At 37.1% G+C, this 20,916-nt stretch overlaps 1 protein-coding gene across 5 annotated transcripts in view; it reads right to left on the bottom strand.

The window, feature by feature from the left end:
* JPH1 (junctophilin 1) overlaps window positions 1-20,916 on the bottom strand; it is an 84,138-nt gene that overhangs the window by 22,675 nt on the left and 40,547 nt on the right. For all 5 annotated transcript variants that reach the window (XM_080381424.1, XM_080381423.1, XM_080381425.1 and 2 more), the window contains exon 3: window positions 7,597-7,715. In XM_080381424.1, the coding sequence (XP_080237550.1) occupies window positions 7,597-7,715 (119 nt within the window). The remainder of the gene's footprint in view (window positions 1-7,596; window positions 7,716-20,916) is intronic.

Raw genomic sequence — 20,916 nt, 5'->3', positions numbered from 1 at the left:
ATAATAACATTAGATTTCATTTTTTTTAGAAGTTTCCTTTATCCCCCTGTGTTTATAGAAAATACACTTGAAATTATGAACTTGAAAGATGCAAAAGCAGGAATAAAATGAAGAGACTCCAAATTTACTGCTTTTAAAATACATGGTTTTATGAATTTTCTTGGAAGGCAGAGGGTTAATCCAGTATTTTTCAATATTCAGAAACAGTATTCATTAAGCTGTACTGCACTTCCACCAAAATTAATTTATCTAGCAATGGGCTCAAGAAGCTTAAAAATCTGAAGTGGGCTAACAGAACTGACTTTTGCACTGCAAATAACAGAACTACAGAAATACAACAATCAATTTAATTCTGGTAAAACTAGGGCATGTGATATGCTTAGTCTTCCATCTTATTCTGGCTTCCTTCCCAACATGTTCTTGATCTTTTGTATTTTAAGAGAAACCCCAGCCATCATGCCACTTACCATTCTGACCTCACACAGTGTCATTTCTTCCCTTCACCTCCGTGCTCTAAGTTTTCATTTCTAAATTCTAAATTTGCAATATTAATTTCTTGCTTCTCTTCTCCATATCTATCCCATGCTCTTCATGGTTTGTCAATTTTCGCTGACAAAATACCTTCTGCTCTTCATCTGATACTTTTTGAGAAGCCTTTGCTGATTTCTTAATCATATCTCAGTATCATTACTCTAGCCTCATCCTTCTTTGACACAGCCGGCCATCCTCCTCTTCCAGAGCAATTCTCCTTTGTTAATGTCTGTGATCCATCCTTTTATTTACCTCATTTTGCCTTAACTTTTTTAACTATACCTTCACAAGGTAATCTCCGATTACTCTGTTCTTGGTCCCTCTGCCTTCTCTTTTCATAAACTTCACCTTGTTTAATCTCACCTTACAAAAAGAGTCAATTACCAATTCCACGCCAGCTGTGTTTCAGTTTCAGGTTTGACTCCTGGTTCAGATTATGATCTATGTGAATAACTGTTACAGGACTAACAGGTAGAAAACTTCATCTCCAAATTCTCCGTGTGAATGTCTGCATCACACTGAACAATACAACACTACATTACTCTACATTACTCAGGGCTATAACCTGAATAACATCTACCTTTTTCAGATCTTTCTCTATACTCTCTCTACGTCTAAGGAAGTCTTAGTTTTGCAGACTTTCTTGGAATAAAATGCCATGTATACTAGCCATCTATTTCTCTGGCCTTGAAAAACTTAGAATGTAGCTGCAAAGATGATTTTCCTCTAATGATCTACCCTTTCCTCTGGAATACATCCCTTGGTCCCCATTTCCTATAAAAACAACAGCAAAAATGCCCACAGCAAGCATTAACTGCTTGTGGTCAAGTAGCAAGGCGCTGTAACCAGCACAGCTGTAAAGATGTGCTAATGTAACCCATATCATGTTAAAAACGTAACACGAGAAATCTAACCTTTTTTTCAGAATAATTTAATCCTTAAATAATATAATAAAATTCCTTCGAAACAAATCACCATACGCCACAGAAAATTCGCACAGTAAGGGAAGTTCTCACACTACAGACCTTGCTAGCTGAATTTCAACATGGAACAAATATTTATGACGCAGTTATAAATAGGGTTTATAATGGAAATGTTGACACAGTGATAATACTCCCATGTGATAGGCCCTGCTTCATCTTGTCCTTGGCTGATGGACATTGCTACAGACCAATATAGAAATTTACTGGAGTAGGCTGACAGTGGGCAGGTTCCATGTCCTGGAAAGAATGGTTCTTTTTGGGAGCAAATGAATAATTTTAAACAGGAGAAAGGAGGCAATTAAAACTCTGAGGTAGCACTAATCTCTTTCTCTCAGATTATAGCTGTAATTAACACTCTTTTGGTGGCAGCTCAGGTAGTTATAACTAGAGTAGAAGTCAAGAAAATACAAGATAGCAACATAGCTGAGACATCACTGAAGCTAGTCCAGGCTAGTCACCTGACTATCCAGCTAGCTTCGTAGTCAGGCCCTGTAGCTTTTACAACCACAGGTTGTATCTAGATGCAAATTAGCTAGCCCAGTACTTAATGCAGTCCTGTGAAAATTACAGTGATTGTAACAGCTTTATCTCTCTGCAGGAAAGTGGTTCTCTGCTATTAGTTTTAAAAACTAAAGTTTGCTCAAAACTAATTATGCACGTTTTTTTCTTAGCAAATCATTTGAATATGTGACTCAAAAGTATCCTGGAGATCTTGAGAAAGCATCCTAAAGAATCAAGGCTACTCCTTTGCAACCTCTCATTCCTCTTCCTTCTCCCACGCACGTCTCTCTTGTCTCAGATGCCTGCAGGAAAGCTGCAGAGTGGGTTGAGCCAGAATGGCTGTATGGCAGTGGGGCAGGATGGGTGCAGGCTGCCAGCAAGTTGGATGGACCTCACACTGGGCAAGAGGAAAGATGTGGAAGGGTGGGGGATTCTGTACCTAGGGCTTGGTGAGACTTGATAAATTTGGAAGTAAAGTTGTGAAGAGTGGTATGACAAGAGTTATAAAAGGGGAGAACAAGAATAAAGCTTGAAACGGATATCTTTTAACACACCTTCTTTCTTTGATTATTAGATACAACAGAAATGCCTTAGGATAGTTCTATAGGCTCTGGCTTCTCCAGAGTTGTGCAGAAAGAGGACAGAAGTAATAAATTGTAGAGAAAAGATGCCATAGCAAGAATCTCAACAACAGTTGTGTGAGGATGATGAAGCCGTATGTTGAATAATTTCAGAAAACGAAGAGGCACTTGTATGACTAAGAATAACTAGTGAGCTTCCGTATGCTTTAAGGCACAAACCGATGGCATGGCTGGTAACTCTAATCAGGCAAAATGCTCATTGTATTTTGCTTTTTAAATAAAAATATCTGGCCTGGTCCACATGCATTTAGCCAGTACATTCCAGTTAATTAGGATCAGGCAGAAATCTCACTTTCCTGTCCATATGGAGCTTGCATTTTGTGAACTGGAGGAGGTAGAGATGGCAGAGAGGAAGAAGATGAGGAGGATGTGTTTTATTCCTAGGGTACAGGCATGCACCACTGGTCGAAAGAGAATGTAAAGCACAGTTGCTCTTTAAGCCATTAGAGTCCATTAGAAATTGACTTACAAGGTTAAAATATTTATTTCTGAAACTAGTGATGTTCAGCATGTTAACACTGATACTGTAATAGTAACCAAACATTACAGGAAAAAGTACTGGTAAAATCCAACAAATTTTTACTTTTTTTCATTAGAAAATCTTTGTTCTCGGCTCATATATTTCACCTAAAGTGATTCTGTCCATCCCTTTAGAGAGCATTAATTGATAAACTGCTCCTTGATTTCTCTCATGCCTTGTTTAGGAGGTCAAAGGCTGGATAAATTGTTCTGGTGAGCCATGCACGTTCATCTGGCAGCTGGCTGGCCTGACAAATAATCTGCCATAAAACAATTCACATCTGAATTTCCAGACCTTAATTGCTCCATGGTAAAGTGCCCAGATTGCTCTTACCCTGCAGCAAAGTAGTTTTACCCCTCTTTCATTTAATCAAATGTTATTCATTCAAACTGAATGAAAGAGCAGTATCCATTCGCTGCAGGATATATATGCACACAGACAATTATGGCTTAGCTGTCCAGTCTGTGCAAGTTCATACTTTAGCTTACCTCCTCATAGTGTGTTTACAAGACTACATCCTAAAGATGGCCTGTGGAATCTAGAATGAATGGGTAAGTCAAAGCCTCCGTTAACCTTGTGCAAGACTAGAACAATATTTCCCCTTTTTACTGGGTGTCAAAAGCCGTTCTTCTCTGTTACACCTTTGATACAGAACTCCCATTTAGTCATTTGCCATTATCTAGGTTTTAACAAGAGACACAAACCAGCAGTTATTGTTTATCTCTAAGCAAAGACAATCTCAAACTGTCCCTGGATGACTCCTTTGAATGAGGATATGACTCAGGTTTCATTTGTTTCCTGTCCTGGTATGCTCTTTTTTGACACATCTACAAGTTTAGTGATGCCCAGAGGAAACAAACAGGTCACAGCTGGGATTTCTCAAAATGTGTTTTATTTGGTGATAAAAGGCCTGTAAACTATGGCTTCTATAAAGACTGCAATTTTCTGTTAAATCTACAAAACGTATTGCCTTGTGGGTAGGGCTTTGCAAAGATACATCATCCTCATAGATATTAATCAACTAGCCAAATCTCTGCTAACAGCAAAAGTAGAAGCAGGGTCTTGCCTGAGACTAGTGTGAACAAGCTTAGGGAAAACAGCTCACTGTAATCTTTTAAGTCCTCACACCATGGCAGTGACCTTTTCAACCATTATTGCTTTCTTTCTATGCAAATATTAAGGTAATCAGTTACTTGGAAAGCTAAATCTCAAGATGTTTACGGTACCTCGATATTCACGATTCAGACTGACATTATTATTCCTACCTGCTGGATGCTACTTTGCTTCCTACAATTTTGTTCTCCTTTCAATCTCCTTTTAAACTACATTACAAAGCTAGAACCTCTTTAGCAGCTTCTGATGAGTATCTTAATGAACATAAAACTGAAATGTGAGAGAAAATAATTGGGAAGTAAGAACTGTCACGGTACAATGAGTGATGAATATCTGCTGTAATTACAAATTGTGTGTAATACTAGGCTATACAGCCCAGAAGGTTGCTTTTTAACAATGTGAAATTTAAAAGCTTTATCAAAAGATGTTCAAATATTTAAATGGACTTAAGCTGCAGGTAATGCAGAGATCACTCATTAAGACGGAAAAAAATGCTTACCTTATTTACAGAGAGGTATTTTATTTCACTTTTTTTTGTCTCTTGAACTTTCAAAATACTTTGATATATTACATTTATTTGCTGCTGGCAGCATGCTTGCCTACTGTACTAAGCAGTTCAAGCAATGAGAGGAAAATGACACTCTGCCCACAACAATTTATTTTCAAGACAATTTTGCACAATGGAAAGCTTTCTCTTAACTATAGTTTCAGAGACTGAGATACAATACTTATCATTACCTTTTAGTAGCATTAACAGACACATATAAAGATACTGTAAAAATAAAAAGCTCAAGCAACAGAAGAAAACTGAGAAGTTGCTATTAGGAAGCAATAATGGTTATCTTGTTTTCATTCAAACATACCAAAATGCTATTTTAAAAGCAAATATTTACTGCTGTTTGTGTGAGTGAACGTAAATACTTAAAGATATTTATCTATTTTATTACCATAAATGAAAAAACCTAATGATAACATTGTCCTGTCACTCATAGCATGAGACTTGGGAAATACTTAAATAAGCAAATATGTGTACAGGTGTGTCTCAGGGTTAAGTGTTACCATTCAGAAAGAATGTATCTGAAAAAGGAATCAAGAACGCTGAGGATGGAATGTATTTTTGACATGACAGCATTTGAAAGGATCACAATGATGCATGCATCTGGTGTTTTGCTGCAGCTTATTTGGGATAACTGAAATTTAGTTAACATCTTGCCATCTTAAGCAATGGGAATAGCAATTTTTTTTTAAAAAAAGGTGTATAAATATGCTGTATTTGGCGATGTTGAAATTAAAGAGGAAATTTAAAATATAGACTCCAAAAGAAGTATTTATCTTTTGATAGGTAGCTAGCTAACTGACAGACATTTCCACACAAAGAATACAGTACATATACTTTGAGAAAAGTTTTGTTACATCATTGTAAACATATACAGCTGCATTTGGGGAAGGGATACAAACTCTTTACTTCTGTAATTGGAATAAAAGTTTTAAATGAAAGGAAAGTAAGAATCCCACACCTTGTCTCCCCAGATCTCCGCCAATTTGTCAGCAATGCTACTTCATATCCTGTGGCAGGAAGCAAAAAAAGAAACCTAACAAATTCTTGATCTGGGGGATTTCTTGGTGTTAAATTTCACACCATCAGATGTTTGTTGTTTCTCTCAAGTACTCTAGCCATTTCTTTATTTCAAGGGTTTGGCAGCTTTGAAATACTTTCATTCCAAGTGCTTTAATTCCCTCTTACTTCTATTGTCTATCAAGCTTTCCTTCAAAAGGATCCCTGTTACTAGTAGTACTTTGCATGGCTAAGTGTATGACTTCTTATCTTATGACTGATGAACTGCTGCTATAAATTGGGAGTAGATGGATGAATAAAGTAACGAAAAAAGAAGACGACTTGGGTATCTCATAGGAGTAATTGGGCCTCTAATACAAGTCTACAGTAGAGTTTGTATTGGGGTAATTTCAAACATGAAAGGTACATATTGATACCACTTAAAAGCTAGTAAAGTCTTACTACTGGAAATAGTTCTGTTGAGGTTTGCCTACAGTTCTGGACAGCTATGTTCAAGAAAGATGAATTTACACCATGACGTGTACAAAGAAAGTTTGCAAGACTGATAAGGGGAATGGAGATTCTAACTTGCATGAGGTGACCAGCCCTTGACTTATGCATTAATTAAATGAAAAAGAGCAACCTAACCACACAGGTTGCTCTCTACAACCAAATACTTGGAATAAAGAAAAAACAAGTATTCTTTAACCTCACTGACAGTAATGATTTAGTAACAAGTTATATACAGTGGTCATTTATACTAAAAATTGAAGGAAGTAGATGGATTGTTAGAAAATGTTGAAGAATGTTCCTGTTCTTTGATTTTGTGGGTCATATTAGCCTGCATCCATCATATGGGTACATTTAAGAATAAAGGGGTTTGTGTCTGAAACAAGTGTGTGCAGAAGATGACAATAAGTGAAAATGAATCTCAGAGTGATAACGTATATTAGCATACAAGTGCAGGCAAATCCTTGAAAAGTAACAAGATACGACAACTCATTTGACAGGTGAAAGAAAGGACCAGCTTATGAAAATACATTAATTTGGCAAATAGGGTCCCATTTTATCTATCTAATCTTAAGCTAAAGAGCAGTACACAAAAGTATTAACTTCATGGAAAGATACCAGAAAAACAAAGCAAAACCCTCTATGCTTCTTTCTACAACTTTCCAAACCACATGACAGGTGAAAATGGGTTGCAATGTTGATATAGGTGACACAGACTTAATTCTGTGATATATTGAGTATGGGACTAACATTCCACAGAACACCACAGGCATAACAAAGGAAGATTCCCTCACAGGTTATGTATATGTATGCATAATGGTAAAGCATTCTCTAGGATTCAGGCCTTAGCTAACCAAGACTGTCAAAAATTCCCTTGGACAGTAAAGAAAGCTAAGGATCTTTCCCCTAAAAAACACATTATAGAGATAACCCAAATTTCTTTTAATTTATGTTCTCTGAAATCTCTTTGACACTGTCCCAAAGAAGGTATTGCGGCAAAGTTGTATGCTTGATACTGACTTTTCAACACTCAACTGTTTTTATACAAAGCAATAGTCATCAAATGATTAAAAAATGAAAACAAAGCCTCCTTGGGCAATGTACACTCTTCATGACTTACAAATGATTATTGTTTCTGTATAAAAGACAACATTCAAAATGAAATCAACTTTTTCCCTTCACACAAAACCTTTTCACTGCAATTAAAGAAACCTAGCCACAAAAAACCCAGTTCACAATTACCTGGTTGGTAGAAATTTGGTGAAAGTTCTCTGGCAACTGCTCTTGCAATATCACATTCCTGGCGAGCAGCCTGAGCAGCCTGATCTGCAGCATCAGCTTTAGCTCTTGCATGTGCAGTTCTGTATGGAGTAGAAAACAGTTTATATGTGGAGGAGTATTTTACAAGTTGCATCAATAATGTAAGAGCAAAGGACTAATCTCCTCAACTACCAAACGCTGTCTGTATAGGGCACTCTTATGCCCACTTGCTGTGAGTAACTACAAATCAAAGTATTTCAGAATCAATGCATTATTCCCCTCAGTTCTTCTGTCCTGCTCATACTTGTATTACATTTACTTGTAGGTATACAATTTACAGCCCAAGATTATAATTATAATTTGTAAACAGAAAAAAATAGTATCTGACCAAACCCTGGGATTATTATTTTAATACATGTTACCAGAATGTATACAAAAGTGTACAGAAAGTCAGACTGGGCCACCACACTGTCTCCTAAACAGGGGTCTGCAAAACCAAGATACATAATGTTCACGGGGACTGTGGAATGTTACTACCTTTAAAATATTTCAAAGTTAATGCTCAGTGTTGGGTGCCATGTAAAAGTTTTTGGAGGGCAAAACTGAGGTATGTTGGCCCAAAAAAATGAGAAATGTCTTCCACAATCAGACCATGTTGGAAAGGAATGGGATAGAAAATGCGTGTGATGCTTCAAAAGGCACTTATATAAATGGGGACTTTACAGATCAAGTTACAAATTCCTGTAACTCACTGAATTTCAATCTAAAACAATCTGAAAAGGCAACTTTTCTGAAGTCAAGACAACAGTTTGGAAGTTTGTAAAGCAATTTGCCCTCTGCTTCCACTTTTTCCTTTGCTGTTTCTTAAAAAGCCTCAAGAACAGCTTGTGCAAGTGCCTCTGATTCCAGACTGTGCAAACTGATAGTTGTATTACTGCAGGAGTGCACCACTGTTTGTCCCATCTTCCCTCCCCACTTCATTTTTAAAACAGTCATCTATTTAAAAATTCCTGATGGCAGTGATCTCTCTGTGCCTTTACAGCATTAGCACATCGCCCAGAGCTATGAAATGGCTCATTAGAATGGACGGGAAGCTAAACATGGCAAAGTTTATTGAGCCTCTAGAGATATTAATAAGATTTCTAAACCAGGAATATTAAATCTTATGATATCAGGAATTTTCTCATAACATTCTAGTAGAAAACTGATACTTAAGTAAGGGAAAAATTAGTTGAGGACAATGGCAGCAGCAACTTTTATCCCATGTGCCTGGTGATACCAACAACAATCAAATAAATGAAAACTTTCAACAACTTTGCTGTAAAAATTCAGGTGTCAAGGAATAAAGAAGAATTCTATGTAGTTTAGATGAAGCAAGAATTAAACGTTAGCATTAACCAGACTGAACACCAAGAGATTAACAGTATGGCAGACTTTGCATTTCTAAAAGGATGTTTAATCCTGTAGGGTACTAGTATAAACACAGACATAGAAAACCCACATAGACAGTTTCATCTGTGGTGCCTGGAGAAGATTTATTTAAGTTACATCCTCCCTAAAATGTGTGTGGAGATAAATGTTGAATGTTATTTCAAAGCTTTGCTTGTCATAATTTACGGATAAATATCATCAGCTCATGCTGCCTTCTTGCAGGTCCCTCTAGGTCTCTGAGAAAAAAGATAATGAGCAAATAAGCAGTAACACCTTTGACTTGTACTCAGGATGGGGGAAAAGAAACTGTTAATCAAAACAAATACACCGTAAAATCCCACATGTGTTCCATGCAGTTCATGAATGGTTGTATGGTATGTGCTCGCTTAGTAACAGTAATCAAACCCGTTCTTTCTCTATAATCACTATTTCCAATTAGATGAGCTATTCTTAGCTCCTGCATAATTGTGTCTATGTAGCATAAACTTAATGAAGCAACCCCAGCACTGGGACATTGTTTTGTGAGACAATAATGTAGTCTGCACATAGATAAACTAGACACTGATCATCCTTTTGTGATGATAGAACAACCAGACTATTCCCATAAAAAAATAGTCTTATACTATTGCCACTGCTCGAATAGACATTTAAAAATCTAATATAGTAAATGACCAGCATCAGGAAAACATACTGCCAGTATAATAGTTATTTATTGATGTCTGTGAATTTTCTCTGTTATTATATCCAAGAAGCAAATCACACATTCTGGCCAAACATACAGTATCAATTAGTTAAGGAATTAAATGGTGACATGAGTAATAAGCTAGTGAAACTTTGTCACATGAAGCTGAGCAAAGCAAGTCACAGCAGGAAGAAGCCAATGGAACAGAAGGTAAATGAGCACTGCTTTCCCCCGCTGCCCTATCTCACACCTTTTTTTTTTTTTTTTCAACTTGCACTTCCTGCTACTCTGTCCCTTTGTACTCACAGTCAGGAGTTCCAGCAGACCAGAACAGGAGTGACTGACTGTTCAGAGATGAACGCTGCCAAGGCATGTCTCTGTGACACACTTGCACAGAGCCTCAGGGCTGTACATTCGCTGAGAGACAGTGCAGCAAGAAGAACTAAACAGGCACAGCGGCGTAAGGCACAAGAACAGCATTTATGCTCCTGAGCAGGCCTTCCACCAGTCAAACAGAAACGTGTGCACATGGCTGTGCTCAGACACTTCCCTGACGGTCTCTTCAGCCACCATCATTGATGATGACATACAGTGAATGTGAAAAGAACAGGAGAAACCAGCAGAGCTTTGCCTGTGAACGCAGGCCCTTCATTACTTGCATTATCTGCTATTTATCACCTTGCCATTTGGATGCTTTCCTGGCTAACTTCAGCAACGTGTACTTCATTATCTCAATTTCCAACTGCATATTCAGACATTTCTTTCACTTTTGGAACACTTAAAAGTGTGGGACTCAAATAATTTTTCTGTTGCTATTTAATTTCCTGGTGTTTTTATTCTGACTTCCACACTTAATTTGTCTGTATGTTTACCAAATTACCTGCTTAGTTACTGCTGGTTGACACTACATTTTGTTTGTACTTGTTTCATTCTGCCTTGCATTGACCTCCACACTATCAGAGTGCTATTATCAATGACTATGGAGAAATATGTTAGTTTTGAATGACAATGTTTATAAGGGACAGCTACCAAAACAGGGTAGCCCCACTGGAATAAAATCCATTTGCTCTATTTATGCTTTACACAGTTTGGGAAAGCCACCTTTACCTTTTATTCCTGGAGTAATTTTGTCACTGTAAAGTCTCAAAGTTTTGCTTATTATCAGTAATTATTAATGCAAATGTGAGTCTATGATAAACCAAGTCGAAATGACCCACATTTCAGTGACAACATCTACCTGGGAATTTCTTATTTTCCCAGAGAGCTCTACATCTTTTGCCACAACAACAGATTTTTATGAGAACTTTTGGAAGAGAAAACTCAAAAAAATGTCTCCTTTCCTCTCCCCTAGCTAAGGAAAAGACTGCAGCAGGCTTTGCATGCTCCAGGAACAGTCAATCTGAATTTTCAGCAGCAAAATAGAAACTATGCAGGGAAGTAGGCAGCAATCAACTGGCTGCAAAACAGCATGGGAAAATACTGACTGACTTGCTTTGCAATGCTGCATTCAGGTTCTAACCCACAGCAAAGGACCTTTAATGATTTTTCTTTCAGGTGAACAGGCAGTCCTTTGTAAAAATTAATTCTCAGCAACTGTAACACTTAATACACATTATTAACTTTTAAAGTGCCATGTGTTTTTATGTGTGTTATCTACTTGAAAGTATCATCCTACCATTATTATTCCATGTCATGTCTCCTACACATGCTTGAAAGCTTTCAAACCAATACAAAATTAAAGTATTTAAAAGAAAATAATTCCTATTTAGAGGGACAATCTACCTGTTAACTAATGAGTCCACATGGTGGACTCATGGAATGGTGAATACAATCAAGACAGGGACAAAATTAAGTTGCATCTGTGGTAGGAATCAAACTGTACTTACATTAAAAAGGAAGCCACAGCTATAGCTCACGCAGAGTGTTGGTGCCAGCATGCGGAGTCCCTGTATCTACGAGTCTCTGTTGCCAGTGGGTGAGGAGGCACCAATGTGGAGGACCAGCGGCTAGCTGTAACTTCGTTGTTCAAAATTTTATTTAGACTCATATTAGGGTCTGATTTTGAAAGAAGCCTAAGCTTTCCAGACTGTGGGAGAACTGATATCACTACTGATACTTTTCCATTCTGTGTTTGGTTGGGTAGGTAAACATATCAGATTATGAGCACAGTCAGGGGCTTCTTACAAGCAGTTTCCAGCAATACTACAATCAGATTTCTATCTACTTATGTCTGAAAAGTGACTTGAAGGAGGAGTACTGAGGGCTGAAGAGCTTAAACATTATCTAGCATTCTGCAGCAACAATGTTTATTTATAATGCCATGTGTCTGGAATGCATTATGTAATGTTTATCTAAATTTAAAACCCTTTTAGAACTGTCCATTTCCCTCCAGATTATTTTGTATTTCCATGGTATCCTTCAATGCACTTGTAATGCTGCCTCATTCAGAGTCAACTAAAAATGTAAGCAACATATGTTTACTTTGTTTCATTTTTCAGCTTTTATTAAACACAGTGATTCCAGCATAAAGCTTTCCAGGAGCTTGCTTTCTATTTCTTAAAATGATACAAATAATATTATCTATTTGCCAAATATATGAAACACAATTACATTCCTATTAAATTATCCTAAAGTAATAATCTTAAAGTTACTTATTAACAGATGTCTGTATCGGGGAAAAAAACAAATAAACAAACAACAAAAAAACAACAAACCAAACCAAAAACCAAACAAAAAAAAGCACTACAGGCTAAACCCCCACGAAGTTCTTAAAGATACATTTAATTTACGACAGCTATCAGGTTTGTCTGAGTAACATTACATACTGTGGGTTACTACTTACATAATCCTTTTTGAAACTGGACTTCTCTAAAAAACAATCCCATCTCCCTTAATTCTAAAATTCAGTGATTTTTCTAGAAAGAGAAAAACATTTTGTTGTTTTTTTCCAAGTATGAGACTTTCTAACATTTTTATATTTCTTTCTATCTATTGGAGGCTCAATTCTTTAAAGCCAAGCTCTGATAAAACTTCTAGAGATCAACAGTATTTCCAGGAAAAGAGGAGTTAAAGAAGAAGGGGAAAACATTAAGGAATGATTCTTTGGTAGCTTAATTTTCTCCTTATCCCCATTTTATTTCCATATTCTTCTGATATTATAGATCAGTAATGAATGCTAGCAGCTATGCATTTTTTAACGCTGCAAGTGAGAGACTGGCATGCTAGTCATCCTCCTCAGTTTCTCTCAGTGATAATACTGGGTGAAAAACAATATTCTGCTATGGTAGGATTAAAAACACATGCATGTACAACTAGAGCCACCCAAGAACTCTTGGCTTCATCACTCTCAGCAACTCATTGCTGTAACATACCTCAGAAATTAGGGCAGGTCACTGAATACCAGCTAGAAATGAGAGTCACAGAGAGTTACAGAGAAGACTTACAGATACTGCAATAAAAGAGCTTCATGTCAGTGAGAAACTTAAAGTGCTCCTAAACTGCAAACTGAATTGAACAAATGAGCTACATGTTCTCAATCAAGAAGTCTGAACTTAAAAACTCTCCAAAGTGCTTTAGTTGATCGATCTTGTTTGTGCTTTGCTAGATTGTAGTTTCAGCCAGGAGGCTCCTTCTTCATGAACTGACTTCACTCAGGAACTGGACTACCTTGGTACTACTGGTCAAGTCTCATGTAGGGATAAGCACATTTATTATGTACACATTGCTGGCACATTGATCTGTATCATTTTACCTAATGGATTTGGCTTCTGAAAACTCCTCCTTCCCAATCTAAATCCATTTCTCAGTTTTTTTCAGGCCTAACTCATATTAGAAGAACTGAAAAAATTCTAACCTTCAGTTTAACAACAACTGAAAAATGGAGGAAATTCCTTACAATTGGCAAACAGCCAACCTGATTTCAGTACTTGAAAAAATAACCTGGGGGTAATGACTGGTTAGCCAGATGTCAGCCTTGGGCATAAGTAACAGCATAAATAAACTGGGTCTACAACCACAACAATTTACAGACTAATAGTATATTGTGCTGGACATTATGCTTTAACAAAGAGTATTTTGCCAAACACTTCATACACATGTAAATATTATGGGTCCTATACCTTATCTAGATTGCCTTGACTTAACATACTTGGATTGTTTTCAAGGTTTCTGATTTTGTACCCTATGGCAACATAATTAAACAACAGCATAAATTACACGGACTTAATAAGGCACATCAAAATGGATTAAAAGCTCACCCTCTGACACATCTGAAAGCTTAATGCAAAAGACATCAAAGCAAAGGGTTGATATGTGCATTTTACCGTAGGAATTGGGTTTTGCTCTAGAGCAGTTTAATATTTAACTTTTATAATGTCTCAATACAAGCTAAAACATACTATGGTAGAGTAGATTACATAACTTCTGATTCCAAAAAATCCCAAGAGGACAATTTACTGTACCCTACTGCAATGTAACATTACTGCAACCTAAAGTTTACTGTAACCTGAAGTTCAATGATAACTCCAAACCCCATTGAATTTAACTGTACTGAAACAGAACACTGGGAAACAAAAATCTAGTCAGTTTGGGAAACTGTCACGGAAAGCACAGAAGGAGTGTAAGATCACGCTGGCTAGCCTGACACACTGCAGCAAAAGGAAGAGTTAATGTGGTCTTCATACATGTAGAGATGGAAATCATGTATAAACAGGAATTTGTTCTTTCTGTACTACTAATCCAAAATCCATAAACCCACTAGTGGAACAATGCCCAGCCCATCTACAGGTCAAGAATGAAAAAGAAATGTCAGGACCACAGAACAGCTGAGGTTCTAAAAAGACAAGCTTTTAAACTAAAACTTATTGAGCCTCATATCAACTCATTCTTAAAGACTGAAAAGCCACTTATCGTGGTATACACATGGGTGTCTGACAGTAGAAAATGGGGAAGACGAAATGGGGAAGACAAGTGTTTCAGATAAAGACAAAATTGGTCCAACAATTACAAGCTGAATTTGGGCATAGTCAACCTTGAAATCTTTTGGGTATATTTTACAGATGGATCTTTCTAAGTCTTTCACATTCTATTAGGCAGCATACCAGAAGTCCTCTAATCCATTTTCTGAGAAAAATATGACATGGTCTTTTGTTTACAGGAAGTGAGATTACATGATTTAGGGACTGTTTACATTAGGTATTTCAGGCATCTTACATAAGTGCTCTGATCATATCATTGGAGGCACTTCTCTTACTCCATTAAAAATAAGAAATTTGAACTATTTACAGTTTGGTCTTCTGAACTCTGTGGATGTCAGACTCCTGTAATGGTCTGTATGAACATACTCTGCTATGCCTGTGAATATACAAATAGTCTTACAGCAAACACAAATATATGCATTTGTTGAGAAATCAGTTGCCTTCTTATGCCAAGATTCAGAACCTGTTTGCATTCTCGTTTAGATCTCTCTGGTCCATGCCAATAAAACCAGAACCGCCCAGCAGCTCGGGGGTGCTAAGGTACATGTTTCTGTAACTTATGTCACATGTGTACTCAGCAGTTCAGAAAGATGTTAAGTGAATGAAGTACAGGATTCCATAAAAAGAAGGTACTTCTTTTAATTCTCTTTTAACAATTGACATATATTAGCTCATTTTTCCTAGTCTGTCTTTCAGGCTCTCATTCTTGCCCACCTGTTTGGAAAAAGACTCACATGCAGATGTATGAATTTAAGAAGTGGCTTTAAATTGCTGTTAAGAATCACTAGAGAAGTTGCAACTACATGGGACTCTTCCTAACCTTAGGTGCCCCACTAGCCTCGCATTATTTACGTGCAAGTCAGCTAATCTGCCCCTGGATAATGGAGCTGGCTCTTCATGTAATGTATCCAATTTTATCCATCATTCTGTCAGGAACTTGAATGAATGAAGTTTTGCTTTCATATTGATTGCACTTGACCCTAGCACTGGTGCAGAAATCTTGAAGATGGCACAGTCATCAGTTTCAGCAAGATGAACAACATCATTTCAAGCAGAAAGCAAGTTTTCCTGTAGGGAAATGTACACTTTGGGCAAAATACACTTCTGTATACTATGCACATAAGCATTTTCCCCCATTTTTTGCCAATGGTGTTTCACTGATAGTATCTTTTCATGTCACTAAGCACCAAGCAGATCTAGAGAAAAGTATAACTCTTGATGTGCACTTGTCTATGCTACTTTATAGGAGAGACCATACCCTATCTTATTTTATTACCAAGTCTCCTTATGCACAATATTTTCTTCCAGTTCCCTGGCACCATAATGTTAATTCTTGCAGACAGAAGTTTTTTTTGGAAAGGGGTAAAGGAATATCTGCGAACAATTTGTTGTTTCCAATCACCAAAGCCAATTATATTGGTTGACTGAAAAGAGCTTCTGAATCTAGCTGGAAGCATAAAAAAATAAATGCACACTTGAGCTTCAGCTGCTCTTGACAACATAATTTAGTGAAGAAAAAAAAAGGAGGTAAACATGTTTCTCTTCCCTTCATCATAAAATAGGAGCTTCAAGGAAAAAGAACCCCATGTAATAAGGATTCTGCACACAGAAAGCAAGCCTGCTCAAGGAGATGGTAACACATGGACTGTTGTGATCATTTGCGCAGAGAATTTCTAAGGTACATTTAGTGCACTGCACTTTCCCCAGCCACACATTTTTTTTTTAACTGTTCTCTACCTGGGACAAATGAAATAAAATAGTAGGTATGACAACGGCTATCATCACCAATGTCTGGTGGCTATTCTAGACTGCATGTAAGAAAGCAACAACAAATCATCATCCCAGGGATATAGCTATATGAAAAATGAGAACATCTGACACGAAGAGACCATGAATTATTTTGTATCAAACTGGGCTGGTTTTTCAATTTAAGACATTATCTTAATATTTTTCAGTGTTCTAATGATTTTTACCACTTTTGGTTACTTGCAAAAATAAAATAAATAAAAAAAAAACACCAGAAAATATGAAATCAAATGTGCAATTTTAGGAAACAATATATTTTAAAATATTTTTTCTTATAATAATTCTAGTTAGAAAACTTACAGAAGCTCTATTAATCAGTAAACTTATCCAGGAAAACTGTGTCAAACATCACCCTTGACAACGTCTATTGCTTAATCTCTCCTCTATGCAGAGCTGATGTGTTTTTTTAAGGGTAAGTTTTTGTAAAATTTTAGAGCAAAAAAGTCCACAGCATTACAGATATTTTAGCAAAGAATACCAAAGGTATTGTAGAGCAAAATACATAATACAAAACCAGTATCTCATTTCTCTTCACATCGTAGTACATATAACTCGCAACACACTGGTTGCATGAAAAATACATTACAGGAAATTACAGGAAAAATGTGAAAATTTATTTAAAATTCTGTGGGTTTTGCTGGCTTTAAAAAATGTAAGATAAACTCGCCAGTCATAAATACTTCTAGGAGTATTCTTTATGCTCTTCCTAAGTAACTTTGGCAGTCTATAACATATTATAGTTCTAGCATCTGAATCCAAAGACTTCATTACTGTGCTTGATAGAGGAAAATGAGAAAAAAGTCACAACTAAAGGCTTAGTGGCTTGGTGCTTATTTGTTTTTCTCTCTTCCAAAAGCTGTAGCACACATTTATTTCTGCCATTTTCTCAAAATAATAATAATAGTATGGAATTGAAATTTTCATAACAAAGGCAAACAGAAAGGATACATTGACCATGGAATAAAGTTTAAATCTAAAATAGTTTTGGGAAGGCTTGAAAAAATATCTAGAACATACTGGCAAAGAAAATAATTCTTTATGAGTTATAATAGTGCAATTTATGCATTTATAACTAAAAAAAGAATATGGTGTAATTAAGCTCTTTAAATAACAAACATTGACATGAATTCAAATAATCTGTGGCAATGTTTTTTTTTTTAACTTTGGGCATTAAAATCCAGTGGGGAAACAAAACCACAGTATTTTCATCCTTTTAAAGGCATTAACTGTATGTGTTTAAATTTAATCTTTGTGTCCTTAGCAGTCTGACAGCCAAAACTGAATTTGGCTTATCTTTCTTTGCATGGTTCATTTCTGTTCCCCAATCAGATGCCAGATGCCTAGAAAAATAGTATTAATAGAAAAATGTCTAGCAAACCATTCTGGGATTAGTTCTTCCATTTTCAGTTGTTACAAATTCTGACATGTTTAAAGATAACTGTTAAAAAATTCACAGAAATACTTGAATAACGGGAAACAGTGATACGTTGTATCTGAACAGCTTAATTAGCCAAAGGCCTAAGCTCTCTGTGAAAAACAAGTGCTCAAGAGGAGGGATGGTTGTATGTGATTTGACTTTTCTCCAGGCTGGCAGATATGAATCAAGTTGCTCATATTATACATTAAACACCAAGAGACTGAACGATATAAACAAAGGAAAGACTTTGATGATCCTTCCATCTGTAAACATGTAATAACTTTTAACTGAAGAGTGCTGCAGATTGACAATAATGTCAGATCATTTCAGACAGAGCAGGTGACAGCTATTTCACAGGTTTTGTTCTCTCCAGCATGAAGGAAATACAAAACGTGGGTTTATGATGAATGCAATTAACAGCTTTAAAATAACTTTCTTTCATATATATACCCCCACCCAAATAAACATATATGTATATATTCACCCTCTGTAGCTACCTACAAAGTTGCCAGTAACACACAATTTGAATAAACAACCTGCATGTCGTATGAGCTACCGGAAAAACTGAAAAAACAGGAATGTTGCTTTATGTTGGTTCCCATAAGGTTGATGATCTTGCCTAGATGCCCACAAGGCTTTTGTGGCATCCATAGACTGCTGAAAGAGAGTTCACAGCAGCCTATTTATTCCTGCTTTGAGTGGTCCTTGACTGCTTTGTTCAGCTGAAGTCATGCAGATCTGCACAGTAAGGCTGAGGATTCATTGTTGTATTCTTATATATTTAGCAGTAACCACTTCTGAGAGTAACAACTTACTGCAGACTCATGAAGTCTACTGTTTTGAGACCCTCCAAACAGAGCTAGTCATGGTCTATTTGCTACTTTTTCTTCCTTACTGCAGTCCTTGTCTGGAGCCCTGATATTCTCCCCCAGCCTCTTTTAGAAAGCAAGTATTTTCTTTTCTGAGTCACTAATAGCAGAATTTTAGTGTAAATACTACAGTGTGCCACAAAGGAAGAATTAAGTCCCAAAATAATAAATCCTAATGTCTTGTTATCGTCTCTTCACACAAATACAGATTTATCAGACTTTCCAGATCTATCTAAAGGTTGATGGATTTTACTGACCTTGATAACTGTGACACTGGAGCAGGTGTAAGACAAGCATCTCCTACTAGGCAATATTGTTTGCTCCCCCTCCCACCAAAAAGCTGTTCCTACTAAGGCCCAGTCTTGAGATCTGGTGCCCTGATAGGCATGCAATTCCCGAGCCTCAAAAATTATTCTCCTAGTAAAGAATCTTCATTAAGTTACCTTCCTAAATTGCAGATCTCTGAGCTTTTATGAGTACTGGAGAGGGGCCACATGCTGAATCCTCTCCCTTATGCAGAGCAGTGCTACCATAGCTTGCCAGAAGCACCAGATCTGCTCTGCCTGCACTAAACGACAGTGCTGCACACACACCAAAGTGTTTTCCAGAAGTGCTGGGCATTTCTACATACATACCCAACTAAGTTCTGCACTTTTCATGTCTTCAATAAATAACACTACAAAAGTAACTGCTACTAACACAGAAATTCATGTGGCTGGTAGCCAGTGGTAACTGCATGGGTCTGAACACCAGTGGGTGACAGGAAAATGCCTGCTATTTTTCTTGAGGACATTAAAGGAGCCTCACCATATCAAAGGCATGCAACATTGCAGGGAAATCTGATAAATCCTGGGAAAGGCAGTGTCCTGGAACAAGCCTGTGGGCTGGATGAATGATCTTGGAATAACAGAATCATAGAATGGTTTGGGGGACTGTAAATACCATCTAGTCCCAACCCCCCTGCCATGGGCAGGGACACCTTCCACCAGACCAGGTTGCTCAAAGCCCCATCCAGCCTGGCCTTGAGCACTTCCAGGGATGGGGCATCCACAGCCTCTCTGGGCAACCCGTTCCAGTGTCTCACCGCCCTCACAGTAAAGAATTTCTTCCTAATAGGTAATCTAAATTTACATCTACCATGTTTTATTTTAAAAATATTACCCCTTATCCTATCACTATACTCCCCGATAAAGAGTCCCTCCCCACCTTTCATGTAGGCCCCTTTTAAGTACTGGAAGGTTGCTATAAGGTATCCCTGGAGCTTCTCCTTCTCTGGGATAAACAGCCCTAACAACAACAACTTATTTTGTCAGGTTGTACACCAAGATAAGATAGTCCTTCCTAGAGTCCACACAAATCCACCTTCACCTGAATGTGTACCATATTTCATGAATCTCATGGAGAAACATGAAAGCCAGCAACAGGGAAGGCCTCAGCCTAGCCTCTGGGTGCTTAAAGGAGGAATGGAGGATATTCTTGGATGGAAGAGCAGGGAAAGTAAACATATGCTTCCTTGAAAAATTTGATAACTCAAGATGACCGGTGCAAGGTAATTCAAAGATTATCTCATTTTACATAACTAGCAAAATAGTAACAAGAATAAAAATCTCTCCAACAAACGATAGTCAGAATTTCAGCTAAATCCATCGATGAAGTGTATGTCTACTAAGCATGAAATCTAACCTCACATAATGCTTAGCTGAATATTTAATAAAATGTGAAGGTCTGTTCCATACAGCAGCCTCGCTGCTCCAGCATGCGCATGCTCTGGCAGCAAGTGGATGTGTATGGAATATGATTTCTCATTGGAAAGTAGAAGTCACTCGATAACAAGTAGAGACTTACCCTGCAATCCTACTAAATAAATAACATTTTCACTGTCTGTGAGACAGATGTTCAGTGAAAGGCCTGCTGAGATAAAGATTTTGTTTTCTACTAAGTACAGCACTGAAAAGACTTGATAAAGTACTGTAATAGGTTAGTTTGTAAGGAATTCTGTGGAGCTCCTCCAACATAAGTTGAAATGTTGAAATGAAACTTTTGACAGTTTCTAACTCTTGTGCAAGTCAGTCCAGCCATAAAATCTTGCATTTTACTCTTTTTATTGAATGGCTAACCTGT

Source organism: Falco punctatus (genome assembly GCF_963210335.1).
Source record: "Falco punctatus genome assembly, chromosome: 3".
Lineage (NCBI taxonomy): Eukaryota > Metazoa > Chordata > Aves > Falconiformes > Falconidae > Falco > Falco punctatus.
This window is presented reverse-complemented; position numbering and strand designations above follow the sequence as displayed.